Here is an 18,676-nt window from a genome sequence, read left to right on the forward strand (position 1 = left end):
AGATGGGGCTTTTCAGCTGGTTGAGTTTTGGGAGGCCTGCCCTGCCATGGAAAAGTGTGTCCCTCTGAAAAGATGCTTTGTACAACATGATCACCTAGGGCAGTGAGCTTTCTTACAATGTGCGTTTGAGGACGGCGGGCAGGGTCTCTTCCTGGCAGGCCCCTCCTGGGAAAAGCTCCTCCCATCTCCCCTCAGCCACCAATCAGCTAGGCCGCAACCATAGTTGGTCTAGAATCAGGGGTAGGGAAGGTTGGCTCTCCGGATGTTTTTTTTGCCTACAACTCCCATCAGCCCCAGCCATTGGCCATACTGGCTGGGGCTGATGGGAGTTGTAGGGGGAAAAAAACCATCTGGAGAGCCAACGTTCCCTACCCCTGTTCTAGATGGAGAAAAGGAACTACTACTTTACACTTAAGGTTGCCAAGTCCAATTCAAGAAATAGCTGGGGACTTTGGGGGTGGAGCCAGGAGCAAGGGTGTGACAAGCATCATGGAACTCCAAAGGGAGTTCCGACCATCACATTTCAAGGGACCGCCCACCTTTTCAATGCCTTCCCTCCATTGGAAGTAATGGCAGGATAGGGGCACCTTCTTTGGAGGCTCATAAAACTGGACCCCCAGGTCCAATCTTTTTTAAACTTGGAGGGTGTTTTGGCCACTGTGAGACAAGAGGCTGGACTAGATGGACCCTCCCTGGTCTGACCCAGCAGGCTCTTCTGATGTTCTTTTCAAGGGAAGGCCTCGGCCTCTCTGCCCCGTTGTTGGCCCTCCAGAGGAACTGGTTGGCCACTGTGTGAGACAGGAGGCTGGACTAGATGGGCCCTCCCTGGTCTGACCCAGCAGGGCTTTTCTGATGTTCTTCTCAGGGGAAGGCCTCAGCCTCTCTGCCCTGTTGTTGGCCCTCCAGAGAAACTGGCTGGCCACTGTGTGAGACAGGAGGCTGGTCTAGATGGGCCCTCCCTGGTCTGACCCAGCAGGGCTTTTCTGATGTTCTTCTCAGGGGAAGGCCTCAGCCTCTCTGCCCTGTTGTTGGCCCTCCAGAGAAACTGGCTGGCCACTGTGTGAGACAGGAGGCTGGACTAGATGGACCCTTCCTGGTCTGATCCAGCAGGGCTTTTCTGATGTTCTTCTCAAGGGAAGGCCTCAGCCTCTCTGCCCTGTTGTTCTCCCTGCAGAGGAACTGGGTGGCCACTGTGTGAGACAGGAGGCTGGACTAGATGGGCCCCCCCTGGTCTGACCCAGCAGGGCTCTCCTGATGTTCTTCTCAGGGGAAGGCCTCGGCCTCTCTGCCCTGTTGTTGGCCCCCCAGAGGAACTGGGTTGCCACTGTGTGAGGCAGGAGGCTGGACTAGATGGACCCTCAGTGGTCTGATCCAGCAGGGCTTTTCTGATGTTCTTCTCAAGGGAAGGCCTCAGCCTCTCTGCCCTGTTGTTGTCCCTGCAGAAGAACTGGGTGGCCACTGTGTAAGGCAGGATACTGGGCTAGATGGACCCTCCCTGGTCTGACCCAGCAGGGCTCTCCTGATGTTCTGGCCTTCCTTGCTACAAAGGATAAGCATGGGGTTGCTGCAGTTTAGTCTCATGGGCTGCGTGCCAGAGGAAAGCCAAAGAAAGAATTCGCTTGACGCTTCGAAACCAAAACATCCTACATTCCCGTTCTGTCCTGAAATTCTGTTTGTCCCCCGCTGCCCTGGCCTCATCGTAACCCTTTCCTGTCACAAAACCTTTTTCAAAAAAATTGCAAGAAAGGAAAAAGCAAACAAAGGAACTTAATTCGCATTTATTCTGATCAAGCATGAGCTCCGTCTACCCGGAAACCCGGTCCCTTGAGGGGCTGCAGTACGGACGGAGTCCTTCCAATGAGGATGGCAAAAGAGGCACTGCTGCTAAATCGCAAGACCCTGAGAGTCTGGAGGAAGGATATATGGGGCCGTGCAGAAAAGACTGCCCCCTACGGGAGGAAGGGGCTCGTGGCGACAGTCAGCAATTTTGTTCCAAGTTCCATCCCTTGATCATTCGCTGTGCTGGCTCCCGTCCCGGTGATTTCTCGTGATTCTAAGAACCGTCAGCGGGTTCAAAGTCCCACCCCCCCAAGAAGAGGGCACAAACGTTGCCTCCCGGGGAAGAAGAGGGTAAGAACGGGCCCCCTCCCGCTCCTCCCAGCCGGGGGCCACGAGTTCAGGGCTGCATCCGGATCGCGCCGTCCAGCCGGATCACTTCGCCGTTGAGCATGGGGTTCTCCACGATGCACTGCACCAGATGAGCATACTCCTCCGGGGCGCCCAGGCGGCTCGGGAATGGCACCTGCCGAGCCAGGAAAGTCCGTACCTTTTCGGGGAGCGACGCCAGCAGGGGGGTGGCAAAAAGGCCTGAGGGGAAGGGAGAAACAATGAGACTCACAGACTCTCCTGCACCCTTGGCCAGTCCTCATGAGCATACTGCTGAATTGCCTTCTACTGAATCAGACCACCAGTCCATCAAGGGCAATATTGCCTACTCAGACTGGCAGCCGCTCTCCAGGGTCTCAGGCGGAGGTCTTTCCCATCCCCTCCTAACTGGTCCTTTCTAATTGGAGATGCCGAGGATTGAACTTGAAACCTTCTGCATGCCGAGCAGAGGCTCTGCCACTGAGCTATGGTCTCTCTCCATTGGTCTCCAGGGTCACAGGCAGAGGTCTTTTCCATCACTTCCTGCATGGTCCTTTTAACTGGAGATTCCGGAGAGTGAACCTGGGACCTTCCGCCTGCCAAGCAGAGGCTCTGCCACTGAGCCAGGGTCTCAGGTCTTTCCCATCACCTCCTGCCTTGTCCTTTCTAACTGGAGATGCCGAGGATTGAACCTGGGACCTTCTGCATGCCAAGCGGAGGCTCTGCCACTGAGCCAGGGTCCCAGGTCAAGGTCTTTCCCATCCCCTCCTGCCTGGTCCTTCTACCTGGAGATGCCGGGGATTGAACCTGGGACCTTCTGCATGCCAAGCAGAGGCTCTGTCACTGAGCCAGGGTCCCAGGTCAAGGTCTTTCCCATCCCCTCCTGCCTGGTCCTTCTACCTGGAGATGCCGGGGATTGAACCTGGGACCTTCTGCATGCCAAGCCCATGCCCTTCCCTTGAGCCACAGCCCTTCCACTCAACAGGAGCAAAAAAATTTTTGTACAGAATTCTGCTTTTTATTTATTTTTAAAGGCCTGAAGACAGTCTTCAGCGGCATGTGGGCAATTCTTGCTGAAATCCGGGGCAATGTTCCCTCTAAGCTGAGTGAGTGTGAGGCAGCTCACAGTTTTTTAGCCTCCAGCTCACACATTTTTCTCTCAGCTCAGGAAGGACGGCCCCAAGCGCAAACTAATTTATCTAGCAGCCAAGTCGCTCGCTCACAACTTTAATGCCGGCAGCTCACAAAGTAGAATTTTTGCTCACAAGACCCGCCCCCCACACACAGCTTAGAGGGACCACAGAAGCGGTGTTGCTTTAGATATTTGGTACAGAATTTTCCTTTCCTTAAAAAGCAAGGGAACACACAATCCTACCATCAGCCTCCAGCTATTCAAGCCCTGTCTGCTCGCCCACAACATTCTACCAGATTTGATTTACTTCGCTTAGATCCTGACTCCCCGTACAGCATTCTCTGTCCCTCCATTTTACCCTCACGACAGCCCTGTGAAGTAGGTTAAGGCTGAGAGCATGCCACTGGCCCAAGGTCATCCAGCCGGCTTCCGTGGCAGAGCGGCAGATTCAAACTCGGGTCTTCCAGATCCTCATCTGACGCTCTAACCCAAGCGTGGCCAAACCGCAGCTCAGGAGCCACATGTGGCTCTTTCACACATTTTATGTGGCTCTCAAAGCCCCCTCGCCCTGCCGTCTGGCTTAGAGAAGACATTCATCTCTGTAGATCACTCCTCCAAGCCAGCCGGCGGATTGGAGAATGCATTTGAAGTTAAAGTTGCTTTCTTCCCACTTCCCTCCCTCCCTGTCGCGCGGCTCTCAAACATATGACATTTATTCTCTGTGGCTCTTAACGTTAAGCAAGTTTGGCCACCCCTGCTCTAACCGCTACACCAGGCTGCCTTTCCTTGCCATCCTCTCCCAGTGCTGAGACTCACCTGGCGCAATGGTGACGACTCGGATGCCCATGGGGGCCAAATCCCGAGCAATGGGCAGGGTCATTCCCACGATGCCTCCCTTGGATGCCGAGTAAGCCGCCTGGCCGACCTGCGGGACAAAGAAGGAAGAGTCAGGGCTCCTGAGAGACCAACACACCAGCACTGCCTGGGGTCACACGGCAAAAGCGTCTTCCCGCATATAAGAACATAAGGGAAGCCACGTTGGATCAGGCCAATGGCCCATCTAGTCCAACACTCTGAGTCACAGAAGAACATAAGAGAAGCCCTGTTGGATCAGGCCAATGGCCCCTCCAGTCCAACACTCTGTGTCACAGAAGAACATAAGAGAAGCCCTGTTGGATCAGACCAATGGCTCATCCAATTCAACGCTCTGTGTCACAGATGAACATAAGGGAAGCCACGTTGGATCAGGCCAATGGCCCACCCAGTCCAACACTCTGTGTCACATAAGAACAAAAGAGAAGCCATGTTGGATCAGGCCAATGGCCCATCCAGTTTAACACTCTGTGTCACATAAGAACATAAGAGAAGCCATGTTGGATCAGGCCAATGGCCCCTCCAGTCCAACACTCTGTGTCACAGAAGAACAAAAGAGAAGCCATGTTGGATCAGGCCAATGGCCCATCCAGTTTAACACTCTGTGTCACACAATGGCCAAAAAAAACCCCAGGTGCCATTAGGACATAAGAACATAAGAGAAGCCATCTTGGATCAGGCCAATGTCCCATCTAGTCCAACACTGTATCACACAGTGGCCAAAACCCAAGGGCCATCAGGAGGTCCATCCATGGGGCCAGGACACTAGAAGCCCTCCCACTGTGCCCCCCAAGCATCCAGAATACAGAGCATCACTGCCCCAGACAGAGTTCCAACAATATGCTGTGGCTAAGAGCCACTAATGGACCTCTATCTGCTTATCCCGTCCCCCCTTTAAACTGGCTATGCTTGTAGCCACCACCACCTCCTGTGGCAGTGAATTCCACGTGTTAATCACCCTTTGGGTGAAGAAGGACTTCCTTTTATCTGTTCTAACCCAACTGCTCAGCAATTTAATGGAGTGCCCATGAGTTCTTGTATTGTGAGAAAGGGAGAAAAGGACTTCTTTCTCTACCTTCTCCATCCCATGCATAATCTTGTAAACCTCTCTCATGTCACCCCTCAGTCGACGTTTCTCCAAGCTAAAGAGCCCCAAACGTTTTAACCTTTCTTCATAGGGAAAGTGTTCCAAACCTTGAATCATTCTAGTTGCCCTTTTCTGCACTTTTACCAATGCTATAGTATCTTTTTTGACATGCGGGGACCAGAATATACATAGGTGGGCCACAACACGCAATCCAAGTTATAAATGCTCTGAACGAAGACTGAAGTGTTTTTAGAGAGAGGGTGAGGCCGGGTGAGATTTCTGGTGATCTGACTGCCTGCGTAGATTAAAACGATATTGTTTTGGCAGAACAAAGTTGGGAGTCCAGAGACACCTTTAAGACTGACAAAGTTTTTATTCAAGGTACAAGCTTTTGTGTGCATGCACACTTTTTCAGATGCAGCGTGTATGCGCACAAAAGCTTACCCCTTGAATAAAACTTTGCTGGTCTTAAAAAATGTCCCCTCTAAGCTGAGTGAGTGTTAGCCACCGGCGCACATATTTTTGTCTTACCTCAGGAAAAATGGCCCCAGAGCAAACTCATTTATGCAGAAGCTCACGCTTTTAATGCCAGTAGCTCACAAAGTAAACTTTCTGCTCACAAGACTCCACAGCTTAGAGGGAGTATTGGTCTTAAAGCTGCCCCTGGATTCTAGCTTTGTTCTGTTGCTTCTTACCAACATGGAGGCCCACCTGAATTGTTTTGGCAGCAGCTGATGTAATCTCTCGCTCCTTTTCTGCAGCACATTTTCAAAAATTACTCCTTTTGTCTCCTGCGCTCGGGCTTCCTCTGGGACAGCCATTTTGTGTTTGGGCTTCCTCTGGGACAGCCATTTTGTGTTTGGGCTTCCTCTGGGACAGCCATTTTGTGTTTGGGCTTTTTCTGGGACAGCCATTTTGTGTTTGGGCTTCCTCTGGGTCAGCCATTTTGTGTTTGGGCTTCCCCTGGGTTGGCCATTTTGGCTGAGCCCACCGTGGTGTGTCAGAACTCCAAAGGTACCCACCAGCTCAAAAGGTTTGGAGGCTCCTGCTCAACACACACGGGGACCAAGGCAGACAGAGAGGGATTGGCAATCCCTCTGAGCCTGGCTTGTGGAAGATTTATGTGTTGGAGTTAGGAAACCTCTGGAGACCCCTCACGCAGCAGCTTAGAAGCAGTCCACAATTGGGGGACAAAACTGTTGCTGAGTCAGACCCACTCAAGGCCAGCGGGAGCACCCACCACATCCCCACAGGGGCCCGGAGTGGCCTGGCCTCTAGAACACAAGAAACTGGCTGGTTGTCAGGTGGCACCTGGAGACCTCCATTACAACACACTACAGAGAGGTCAGTTCCCCTGGAGGAAATGGCTGCTTTGGAGGGAGGACTCTGTGGCCTTGTGCCCCACTGAGGTTCAGGGATGCCAGCCTCCAGGTGGGACCTGGGGATCCCCTGGAATTCCAGCTCCTCTCCAGACTGCAGAGATCAGTTCCCCTGGAGGAAAGGGCTGCTTTGGAGGGGGGACTCTGTGGCCTTGTGCCCCACTGAGGTTCAGGGATGCCAGCCTCCAGGTGGGACCTGGGGATCCCCTGGAATTCCAGCTCCTCTCCAGACTGCAGAGATCAGTTCCCCTGGAGGAAAGGGCTGCTTTGGAGGGGGGACTCTGTGGCCTTGTGCCCCACTGAGGTTCAGGGATGCCAGCCTCCAGGTGGGACCTGGGGATCCCCTGGAATTCCAGCTCCTCTCCAGACTGCAGAGATCAGTTCCCCTGGAGGAAAGGGCTGCTTTGGAGGGGGGACTCTGTGGCCTTGTGCCCCACTGAGGTTCAGGGCTGCCAGCCTCCAGGTGGGACCTGGGGATCCCCCAGAATTCCAGCTCCTCTCCAGACTGCAGAGATCAGTTCCCCTGGAGGAAAGGGCTGCTTTGGAGGGGGGGCTCTGTGGCCTTGTGCCCCACTGAGGTTCAGGGATGCCAACCTCCTGGTGGGACCTGGGGATCCCCCAGAATTCCAGCTCCTCTCCAGACTACAGAGCTCAGTTCCCTAGAAGAAAGGGCTGCTTTGGAGGAGGAACTCTGTGGCCTTGGACCCCACTGAGGTTCAGGGATGCCAACCTCCTGGTGGGACCTGGAGATCCCCCAGAATTCCAGCTCCTCTCCAGACTACAGAGCTCAGTTCCCCTGGAGGAAATGGCTGCTTTGGAGCGGGGACTCTGTGGCCTTGGACCCCACTGAGGTTCAGGGATGCCAGCCTCCAGGTGGGACCTGGGAATCCTCTGGAATACCAGCTGCTCTCCACACTGCAGAGATCAGTTCCCCTGGAAGAAATGGCTGCTTTGGAGGGTGAACTCTATGGCTTTATACCATGCGGAGCTCCATTTTTGGGAGGGGCTGTGGCTCAGTGGCAGAGCCTCTGCTTGGCATGCAGAAGGTCCCAGGTTCAATCCCCAGCACCTCCAGTTAAAAGGAGCAGGCAAGAGGTGACGGGAAAGACCTCCACGTGAGACCCTGGGAAGCCGATGGCCTGGCTAAGTAGACAACCCTGCGATGGACCAGTGGTCTGATTCAGTGCAAGGCCCCTCCCCTCCCCAAACCCCGCCTCCCCAGGCTCCACCCCCAAAATCTCCAAGTATTTCCCAATCCAGATCTGACAGCCTTACTTATGATAGCTTTGCCTTGCCTCTGTGCTATTTCCAGGCCTATAAATCTCTCTACCTCCTGGCCGGGGGTGACCGCAGGTGCCTCTGTGCAGGGAGGCCGGCCGGCCAGGGATTAGGCCGACACAGGTGGCCCAGGCTGGTCCTGACCTCCCACCTTCCTGGGTCAAAGATTTTCTAAGCCCTGAGCCAACCCCGCAGCCAGAAATAACTCTCCAAGGAGTCTTTTCCAGAGGAGGTGGAGATTGGATTTATATCCCGCCCCTTCGCTACCTGTATGTCACACAGCAGCCCACGCCCAGGTGCCATCAATAGATCCACCAGTGAGACCAGGTCACCACAAGCCCTCCCACTGCTGCCTCCCCCCCCCCCCCCCCCGTCCCAAGCACCAAGAATACAGAGCGTAAGAACATAACAGAAGCCATGCTGGATCAGGCCAATGGCCCATCCAGCCCAACACTCTGTGTCACATAAGGACATAAGAGAAGCCCTGTTGGATCAGGCCAATGGCCCCTCCAGTCCAACATTCCGTGTCACATAAGAACATAAGAGAAGCCCTGTTGGATCAGGCCAGTGGCCCCTCCAGTCCAACACTCTGTGTCACATAAGAACATAAGAGGAGCCATGTTGGATCAGGCCAATGGCCCATCCAGTCCAACACTCTGTGTCACATAAGAACATAAGAGAAGCCCTGTTGGATCAGGCCAGTGGCCCCTCCAGTCCAACACTCTGTGTCACATAAGAACATAAGAGAAGCCCTGTTGGATCAGGCCAGTGGCCCCTCCAGTCCAACACTCTGTGTCACATAAGGACATAAGAGAAGCCCTGTTGGATCAGGCCAGTGGCCCATCCAGCCCAACACTCTGTGTCACATAAGGACATAAGAGAAGCCCTGTTGGATCAGGCCAGTGGCCCATCCAGTCCAACACTCTGTGTCACATAAGGACATAAGAGAACCCATGTTGGATCAGGCCAGTGGCCCCTCCAGTCCAACACTCTGTGTCACATAAGGACATAAGAGAAGCCATGTTGGATCAGGCCAGTGGCCCCTCCAGTCCAACACTCTGTGTCACATAAGGACATAAGAGAAGCCATGTTGGATCAGGCCAGTGGCCCCTCCAGTCCAACACTCTGTGTCACATAAGGACATAAGAGAAGCCATGTTGGATCAGGCCAGTGGCCCCTCCAGTCCAACACTCTGTGTCACATAAGGACATAAGAGAAGCCATGTTGGATCAGGCCAGTGGCCCATCCAGTCCAACACTCTGTGTCATATAGGAACATAAGAGAAGCCATGTTGGATCAGGCCAGTGGCCCCTCCAGTCCAACACTCTGCATCACATAAGAACATAAGAGAAGCCATGTTGGATCAGGCCAGTGGCCCATCCAGCCCAACACTCTGGGTCACACAGGTGCCATCAGGAGGTCCATCAGTGGAGCCAGGACACTAGAAGTCCTCCCACTGTGCCCCCCTCAAGCACCAGGAATACAGAGCATCACTGCCCCAGACATAAGAACATAAGAGAGGCCATGTTGGATCAGGCCAATGGCCCATCCAGTCCCACACTTTGTGTCACAGTGTGGCCAAAACCCAGGTGCCATCAGGCAGTCCATCAGTGGGGCCAGGACACTAGAAGCCCTCCCACTGTTCCCCCCTCCCCCCAGTACCAAGAATACAGAGCATCACTGCCCCAGACATAAGAATAAAAGAGGCCATGTTGGATCAGGCCAATGGCCCCTCCAGTCCAACAATCTGTGTCTCATGTTAGCAAAAACCCAGGTGCCATCAGGAGGTCCATCAGTGGGGCCGCGACTATAGAAGTCCTCCCACTGTGCCCCCCACAAGCACCAAGAATACAGAGCATCAGTGCCCCAGACATAAGAGAGCCATGCTGGATCAGGCCAATGGCTTCTCCAGTCCAACAATCCATGTCACACGTTAGCAAAAACCCAGGGCCATCAGGAGGTCCATCAGTGGGGTCAGGACACTAGAAGCCCTCCCACTGTTCCCCCCTCCCTCCAGTACCAAGAATACAGAGCATCACTGCCCCAGACATAAGAACATAAAAGAGGCCATGTTGGATCAGGCCAATGGCCCCTCCAGTCCAACACTCTGTGTCACATAAGAGAAGCCCTGTTGGATCAGGCCAGTGGCCCATCCAGTTCAACACTCTGTGTCACATAAGAACATAAGAGAAACCATGTTGGATCAGGCCAATGGCCCCTCCAGTTCAACAATCTGTGTCACACGTTAGCAAAAACCCAGGGGCCATCAGGAGGTCCATCAGTGCGGTTGGGACACTAGAAGTCCTCCCACTGTACCCTCCTCAAGCACCAAGAATACAGAGCATAAGAACACAAGAGAAGCCATGTTGGATCAGCCAGTGGCCCCTCCAGTCCTACACTCCCTCACACAATGGCCAAAGCCCAGGAGCCATCAGCAGGTCCATCAGTTGGGCCAGGACACCAGAAGCCCTCCCACTGTTTCCCCCCAGCCCCTAAAGCACCAAGAACGCAGAGCATCACTTGCCCCAGACAGAGAGTTCCATTAATATGCTGTGGCTAAGAGCCACTGATGGACCTCTGCTCCAGATGCTTATCCAATCCCTTCTTGAAGCTGGCTATAAGAACACTTCCTTCCTGTCCCACCTGGACCGCATTGCTCTCTGCTGGCCTACAAGGAAACTGCCACGTCCCGAAACTGAAACATACATTTCCAAGTTAGAGAGAGCTCCACCGCAGCTCGCCAGCAAGGAGAGACTCACCTGTCCCTCGAAGGCCGCCACGCTGGCCGTGTTGATGATCACCCCTTTGTGTCCATCTGCGTCGGGCTCATTCCGCCCCATCAAGCCTGCCGCCAGGCGGATGACGTTGAACGTTCCCGCGATGTTGACCTGAGGAGCAGGGAGAGATGAAACCGGTGGCCCTGAGGGAGCCAAACCACACCCTGAGGGAGAAACGGTGGGGGGGGGGGACCCCATTCCCGTAAAGGATGAGGCAGCTGAGAGTTTGAGAAGATCCAAACCCAAAAATATTAAGATGACTATTATTCACTTTAACATTTAAAAGTATTCATGTATTCCTTTTTTTTATATCCCCCCTTCTCCTCAATAGGGAGCCAAAAGGGTTTACGTTTGCTTCATTTTTTTCCCCTCACAACAACCTTGTGAGAGAGGTTCAGCTCAGGGCGTGTGACTCAAGCCATTATGGCAGATTGGGGATTCAAACCCAGGTCCCTTGTATCCTAGTTCAGCAGTGGCCAAACTCGCTTAACGTAAGAGCCACATAGAAGAAACGCCAGATGTGTGAGAGCCGCAAGACACGGAATGTCAGGTGTTTGAAAGCTACAAGACAGGGAGGAGAGGAGGGAGGCCAATGGATATGGGGGAGAGAGAGCGGTGGAAAAAAGCAATTTTAAATGCCACCAGCTGACTTGGTTTGGAGAAGTTATTTAAAGAGGGTGATGCCTTCTCCAAGCCTGCCAATGGGAGCTTTGAGAGCCATACGTGTGTGAAAGAACCACGTGTGGCTCCTGAGCCATAGTTTGGCCACCTCTGTTATAGTTCAACACTCCGAACCAGGGGTGGCAACATTTGCTTAATGGAAAAGCCGCTCGAGAGCTGTAAGACATGAACTTTGGATGTTTGAGAGAGGGAGGGAGAGAGGGAGGAAAGAAGGGAGAGAGAAAGGGAGGGAGAGAGGAAAGAAGGGAGGGAGGGAGAGGGAGGGAGGAAAGAAAGAAGGAAGGGAGGAGGGGAGGGAGGGGAAAGAGGGAGGAAAAAAGGGAGGGAGGGAGCAGGGGGAGAGAGGGAGGCAGGAAAAAAGGAAGGGAGGGAGGAAAGAAAGAAAGAAAGAAAGAAAGAAAGAAAGAAAGAAAGAAAGAAAGAAAGAAAGAAAGAAGGGAGGGGGAGAGAGGGAGGAAAAGAGGGAGGAGGGGGAGAGAGGGAGAGAGGAAAGAAGGAAGGGAGAGGGAGGGAGGGGGAGAGAGGGAGGAAAAAAGGGAGGGAGGGAGGAGGGGGAGAGAGGGAGGGAGGAAGGAGGGGGAAGGAAGGAAGGAGAGAGGTGGAAAGAAAGCAACTTCAACTTTAAATGCATTCTCCAAGCTGCCAGCCAATGGGGCAGTGGGGGCTTCAAGGGCCACACAATGTGTGTGAAAGAGCTACATGTGGCTCCCAAGCCAGTTTGGCCACCCCCGGACAAGGATCTGAGAGACTCTGGTTTGAATTCCCACTCTGCCATAGAAATCACGGGGTGACCTCGGGCCCCTCACACTCAGCCTAACCTACCTTACAGGGTTGTTGTGAGGACAAACCGGAAGAACGTCATCCGCTTTTGGGTTCCCACCGAGGAGAACGGTGGAGTACGAGTGAAGTAAATAAATAAACGTTTCAGCAGGCGCCGACTTTTCCCTCCGCAGAATTGGGTAACACAACTTAAGCTTTCTGCTGAGCGCGCTCGGGCCGGAAGGATTAAGAATGCAGCTGGGACGCCAGCAGAAGGCGGAAAACGGAGAGGAGTATGGAAATTTTTTATAATACGGGAGTAAGGATTCCATTATCCTCTCAAATTTGTCTGCTAAACATTTGGGATGATTTTAGGCTTTGAATTAAAGGAGGAGTCGATCTCTTTGCTGCTCCATGCAGCTAAGCACGCTACTGCATTATACTGGAGACAGAATTCAGTTCCTTCATTGGCGGCCTGGTTAAGCAAACTCTGGGAGTATTTTGTTCTGGACAAAATTACACATAATCTAGAAGGAAGGGCATACCACATCGAAGGTCAACTATTTTAGCTCAGCGGTCCCCCTTTCTGGATTATTTTTCTTGTGGGAACTGCACATAATATACTGGTCTGGCATTCATTTGTTTTTAATTGGATTTTGCCCTGTTTGTTCTCGTGGTTCATTGGGAGGTTTACTGGCGACTAGCCGACTTTGCCGGATCATACCTTTGATTATTATTCCGGCTGTGATCCAGAAGGTTAATCTGTTTATCGAAATAAACTTGTTCTTTTAATTTAAAAACAAAACTGAGAAGAGACCGGACCAAACGGCTCTTCCGAGATCCCACTCACGTTGATGACTCTCTGGAAGTCCTCCAAGTTGTGGGGGATGTCTTTCTTCATGTTGTAGGTCTTGAACGCCACGGCCACGCCGGCACAGTTCACCACCACGTCCAGGCGCCCAAATTTCTCCTGCGCGAGACCCAAAGCGGCCTTGACGTCCGACTCAGACGTGACCTGTGGAAGGCAAAGGAGATCGGGCAGCTCAGCCCCTTCGTCTCGCTCCCAGGGATGGAGGACCCCAAACGACCCCTTCTCCCGCCACAGCGTCCTACATCTGCCGGAGCGAAGGCGCATTGCTCCCCCAGGGACCTGGCCACTGCCTCCCCCTCAGACTTCGGGAGGTCCAGCAGCACGGCGCTGGCTCCCTGCTGCACCAGCCGCTCTGCCGTGGCCCGGCCCAGCCCAGAAGCTCCGCCAGTCACAAGGCCGACCATTCCCTGAGGGAGAAACAGAGAACAAGAAGATTTATCTGTCAGGATCAAGAATGGCAGCCATTTTGGTCTGTCTGTATCAGTAGAAAAGAGCAAGAATCATAAGAACAGAAGAGCATAAGAGAAGCCATGTTGGATCAAGCCAATGGCCCCTCCAGTCCAACCGTCTGTGTCACACAGTGGCCAAAATAACCAGGTGCCATCAGGAGGTCCACCAGTGGGGCCAGGACACTAGAAGCCCTCCCACTGTGTCCCCCCCACGCTTCAAGAGTACAGAGCATCACTGCCCCAGACGGAGAGTTCCAACAATACACTGTGGCTAACAGCCACTGATGGACCTCTGCTCCAGATGTTTATCCAATCCCCTCTTGAAGCTGGCTATGCTTGTAGCCGCCACCACCTCCTGTGGCAGGGAATTCCACATGTTAATCACCCTTTGGGTGAAGAAGGACTTCCTTCTATCCGTTTTAACCTGACTGCTCAGCAATTTAATGGAGTGCCCACGAGTTCTCGTATTGTGAGAAAGGGAGAAAAGTACTTCTTTCTCTACTTTCTCCATCCCATGCATAATCTTGTCAACCTCTATCACGTCACCCCACAGTCGATGTTTCTCCAAGCTAAAGAGCCCCAAGCGTTTTAACCTTTCTTCATAGGGAAAGTGTTCCAAACCTTGAATCATTCTAGTTGCCCTTTTCTGGACTTTTTCCTTGCAACACGGGAGTCAATGGGTCTCAGGGTTGCCCAGCTGGGAAAGATCTGGAGATTTCGGAGTCAGAGTCTGAAGAGGGAGGGGTTTGGGGAGCACAGAGAATTCAATGGGTGAAATACCATAGAGTCCTCCCTCCAAAATGGCCATTTTCTCCAAGGGAACTGACCTTGATCGTATGGAGATCAACTGTAATATTGGGAGATCTCTAGCCACCACTTGGATCCTGGCTATCCTAATGGATCACCATTCTGACTTGTATCTAACAAAGGGAGCCTCAGCTCTCAAAAGCGGAAACCTTGGAAATCTTGTTGGTTTTAGCAAGCCTTTCAAGAAGACCTATAGATTTGAGGATCCCCCGGAATTCCAGCTCCTCTCCAGACTGCAGAGATCAGTTCCCTTGGAGGAGAGGGCTGCTTTGGAGGGGGGACTCTGTGGCCTTGTGCCCCACTGAGGTTCAGGGATGCCAGCCTCCAGGTGGGACCTGGGGATCCCCTGGAATTCCAGCTCATCTCCAGACTGCAGAGATCAGTTCCCCTGGAGGAAAGGGCTGCTTTGGAGGGGGGACTCTGTGGCCTTGTGCCCCACTGAGGTTCAGGGATGCCAGCCTCCAGGTGGGACCTGGGGATCCCCTGGAATTCCAGCTCCTCTCCAGACTGCAGAGATCAGTTCCCCTGGAGGAAATGGCTGCTTTGGAGGGGGGGGGGACTCTGTGGCCTTGTGCCCCACTGAGGTTCAGGGATGCCAGCCTCCAGGTGGGACCTGGGGATCCCCCGGAATTCCAGCTCATCTCCAGACTGCAGAGATCAGTTCCCCTGGAGGAAAGGGCTGCTTTGGAGGGGGGACTCTGTGGCCTTGTGCCCCACTGAGGTTCAGGGATGCCAGCCTCCAGGTGGGACCTGGGGATCCCCTGGAATTCCAGCTCCTCTCCAGACTGCAGAGATCAGTTCCCCTGGAGGAAAGGGCTGCTTTGGAGGGGGGACTCTGTGGCCTTGTGCCCCACTGAGGTTCAGGGATGCCAGCCTCCAGGTGGGACCTGGGGATCCCCTGGAATTCCAGCTCCTCTCCAGACTGCAGAGATCAGTTCCCCTGGAGGAAAGGGCTGCTTTGGAGGGGGGACTCTGTGGCCTTGGACCCCACTGAGGTTCAGGGATGCCAGCCTCCAGGTGGGACCTGGGGATCCCCCGGAATTCCAGCTCATCTCCAGACTGCAGAGATCAGTTCCCCTGGAGGAAAGGGCTGCTTTGGAGGGGGGACTCTGTGGCCTTGTGCCCCACTGAGGTTCAGGGATGCCAGCCTCCAGGTGGGACCTGGGGATCCCCTGGAATTCCAGCTCCTCTCCAGACTGCAGAGATCAGTTCCCCTGGAGGAAATGGCTGCTTTGGAGGGGGGGGGGACTCTGTGGCCTTGTGCCCCACTGAGGTTCAGGGATGCCAGCCTCCAGGTGGGACCTGGGGATCCCCCGGAATTCCAGCTCATCTCCAGACTGCAGAGATCAGTTCCCCTGGAGGAAAGGGCTGCTTTGGAGGGGGGACTCTGTGGCCTTGTGCCCCACTGAGGTTCAGGGATGCCAGCCTCCAGGTGGGATCTGGGGATCCCCCTGGAATTCCAGCTCCCCTCCAGACTAGAGATCAGTTCCCCTGGAGGAAAGGGCTGTTTAAGGAAGGTGGACTCTATGGCATTGAACCCCACTGAGGTCTCTGTCCTCCCCAGACTCCATCTCCAAATCTCCAGGGGTTTCCCAACCTGGATCTGGCAACCCCCACCCCACATCTCCTGCTGGTGACCAAGGGGACACATCCAGTTTTGCAAACCCAATTATGCCTGCCAGCCTTTTTGTCATTGCTGGGTTTTTTTCCTGGCAACCTTCACACTTTTAACATCAATGCAGCAGCAGCAGCAGTTTAAAGTCCACCCTTCCGCATGCTGCTGTTTGCAGCAAGCTAGCCTCGGCGGAGGATTCTTTTTAGCCACGAAAACACTTTCCTCCTCCTCCCCTGGCAGGACTTCTGCGTCTCCAACAACTGCAAAGCAGGCAGAGATTCAACAGGTGCAGCTTTCTCAACCCCTGCTGGGAAGAAGATTCAGCTGTTGGACTGCTGCCTGCCACGCAGCTGCTGGAAGCCCCAGAGCCTCACTCAGCCCCCACAGAGGGGAGGAAGCGGCTGCCCGCCCAGAAGCCGCGTGGTTCATTCGGCTATTCCCTTCCCCGGACATAAAATGACCTCTCTTCACTCCCCCCCTCCCAACCAGGGGCATTGGACTCTCCCAGGGTCTCTTTCCCTCCCCACATCCCAGCCACATCGGTGGTTTCTCCCAGCAGTTCTCTTCGGGGCGGCCCTGGCGTGTCCCCTCCGGGGCCCCGTAGAGACGTCCGCGTCTCGTCCCGCCAGCCGATTACCTTCACGCTCCTCAAGGCCACCGACATGTTGCTCCCCGACAGGCTCCCTCTGCAAGCCCCGCCTCTTCCGGGGGAATAAGGGCGGAAGTGAAGCGAGGGCGATGTGAGTTCCTGGTCTGGCAGTTCCTGCCAGTGTTTGCGAGGAAAGGCGTGTGGTCGGTGTCTCTCTGTCTGTCTCTGTTTCTCACCCACACACACCCACCCGTTCTTCTCTCCGCTCCCCTTTTATTAGGGTTGCCAAGTCCAGTTCAAGAAATATCTGGGGACTTTGTGGGTGGAGCCAGGAGACTTTGGGGACAGAGCCAGGAGCAAAGGTGTGACAAGCATCAATGAACTCCAAAGGGAGTTCTGGCCATCACATTTAAAGGGACCTCATACCTTTTAGAGCGGCCCCGTGGTGCGGAGTGGTAAAGCTGCAGTACTGCAGTTCAAGCTCTCTGCTCACGACCTGAGTTCGATTCTGGCGGAAGCTGGTTCAGGTAGCCGGCCCAAGGTTGACTCAGCCTTCCATCCTTCCAAGGTCGGTCAAATGAGTCCCCAGCTTGCTGGGGGGAAAGCTTAGATGACTGGGGAAGGCCAGGGCAAACCACCCCGTAAAAAAAAAAAAAAGTCTGCCGTGAAAACGTGAAAGCAACGTCACCCCAGAGTCAGAAACGACTGGTGCTTGCACAGGGGACCTTTCCTTTCACACCTTTTAAACTCCTTCCTTCCACTGGAAATAATGAAGGATGGGGCACCTTCTTTTTGGGCTCATAGAACTGGACCTTCTGGTCCAATACTTCTGAATCTTGGAGTGTATTTTGGGGAGAAGCACCAGATGCTTTGCTGAAAATTTGGTGCCTCTACCTCAAAAAACAGCCACCCCCTGAGCCCGATACCCACAGATCAATTCTCCATTATGCCCTATGGGAATCGGTCTCCATAGGGAATAATGGAGTGTCCAGCAGCTATTTCCACCCCCCCTGCTTTCTGATGACCCTGAAGTGGGGGGAGGATTTCCAAACTGGGGGAACTCCTGCCCCTACCTGGGGATTGGCAACCCGACTTCCAGGAAAAGGCATTTGTCTCTTTAAATCACTTCTCCAAGTCAAGCCAGCCAGCAGCTTGGAGAATGTATTTAAAGTTGCTTTCTTCCCACCTCTCCTTCCCTCATCTATTTTCCTTCCTTCCGGCTCTCAAACATGTGATGTTTCATGTCTTCCAGCTCTCAAACGTCTGACATTTATTCTGTTTGGCATTTATGTTAAGCAAGTTTGGCCACCCCGATCTAATGTTTGCATTTTGAATAATCTGGTTTCTAAGTCTGTTTTCACACACATCTAGACCAGGTCTGCAGAAGGCAATACAAGGGTATCATATAGCAATATAAGGGTATCATCATCTATCAGAATCCATGCTAGTTTCCCTTCTGCAGGCTCTTAGGCCAATTATAATTTTTTTTTTGGCCCAAGGTGATCAGGTGATGAGGACAATCCAATCAGGACAGGTTCTTGCTGGAACCTTCTAGAAAATCACCTCATCCCTCCCGATCCCCCCCTCCCTTCCTGTAGCCGCAGGTGTGCGTAAAAAGCTAATCATCCCATTCCTAACTCTGGCCTTGAAGATTAAGGGCCGTGTAGGCCACGAGGCCGAATTAGCAGGATCTGCAAGGTGGAATGAGCCTGTAACTATTCCTGCAAACCCTTGGGCAGAATCAGGGGTGCTTTGCCTCACCCCACCCCCACAAATCTGAGGTTCGAGGCCTAACCGTGATTGAAGCTTGCACGCCTAGGCAAATAGATCTAGGCGGGCAGCTATGTTGGTCTGAAGCAGTAGAACAAAGCAGGAGCCAAGGAGCACCCTTAAGACCAACAAACTTTTATTCAGAATGTAACCTTTCGTGCGCATGCAGACTTCTTCAGGCGAGGAATGAGGTACAGTAAGCAGAGCTACATAGAGCTGGTGGGGTTTAGAACGCAAAGTGGTACAAAGTTAAAATCCAATAGCAGAATAGTCAAATTAGCAAATTCAGTGACCTGTACCTCATTCCTCACGAAAGCTTATCTCCTTGGGGAAGGAAGGAAAGAGCCGGAGCGGCCCAGTTCCCTGGCTCCCATGGGAGAAATACAAAGAAAGCACCTTTCAGTCCAATGAATGCTAACATTTTAAGCATGTTTTAATTTTTAAAAATATATATATATTTGCGT

The 18,676-nt window shown here is 53.3% G+C and overlaps 1 protein-coding gene across 1 annotated transcript; it reads right to left on the reverse strand.

Moving 5' to 3' along the window:
- Nucleotides 1–1,762: 1,762 nt before the first annotated feature.
- HSD17B10 (hydroxysteroid 17-beta dehydrogenase 10) lies at nt 1,763–16,680 on the reverse strand. Its single transcript, XM_060253060.1, has 6 exons — nt 16,491–16,680; nt 13,225–13,389; nt 12,962–13,126; nt 10,654–10,782; nt 4,094–4,202; nt 1,763–2,367 (listed from the first exon to the last, which is right to left on the reverse strand). The coding sequence occupies exons 1-6, from the start codon at nt 16,515–16,517 to the stop codon at nt 2,177–2,179; spliced, it is 786 nt and encodes a 261-aa protein (XP_060109043.1). The 5' UTR covers nt 16,518–16,680; the 3' UTR covers nt 1,763–2,176.
- Between the last annotated feature and the right edge of the window lie 1,996 nt (nt 16,681–18,676).

This window comes from Heteronotia binoei, chromosome 13 (genome assembly GCF_032191835.1).
Source record: "Heteronotia binoei isolate CCM8104 ecotype False Entrance Well chromosome 13, APGP_CSIRO_Hbin_v1, whole genome shotgun sequence".
Classification (NCBI taxonomy): domain Eukaryota; kingdom Metazoa; phylum Chordata; class Lepidosauria; order Squamata; family Gekkonidae; genus Heteronotia; species Heteronotia binoei.

Bases quoted from the DNA above. Each gene is read 5' to 3' on its own strand.
- HSD17B10 (XM_060253060.1), bottom strand. From the start codon at position 16,517: ATGTCGGTGGCCTTGAGGAGCGTGAAG. The intron at 13,127-13,224 runs GTAGGACGCTGT...TGCCTTCCACAG, and splicing joins GCGCCTTCGCTCCGGCAGAT to GTCACGTCTGAGTCGGACGT. The intron at 2,368-4,093 runs GTGAGTCTCAGC...CCTTCCCCTCAG, and splicing joins AGTCGTCACCATTGCGCCAG to GCCTTTTTGCCACCCCCCTG.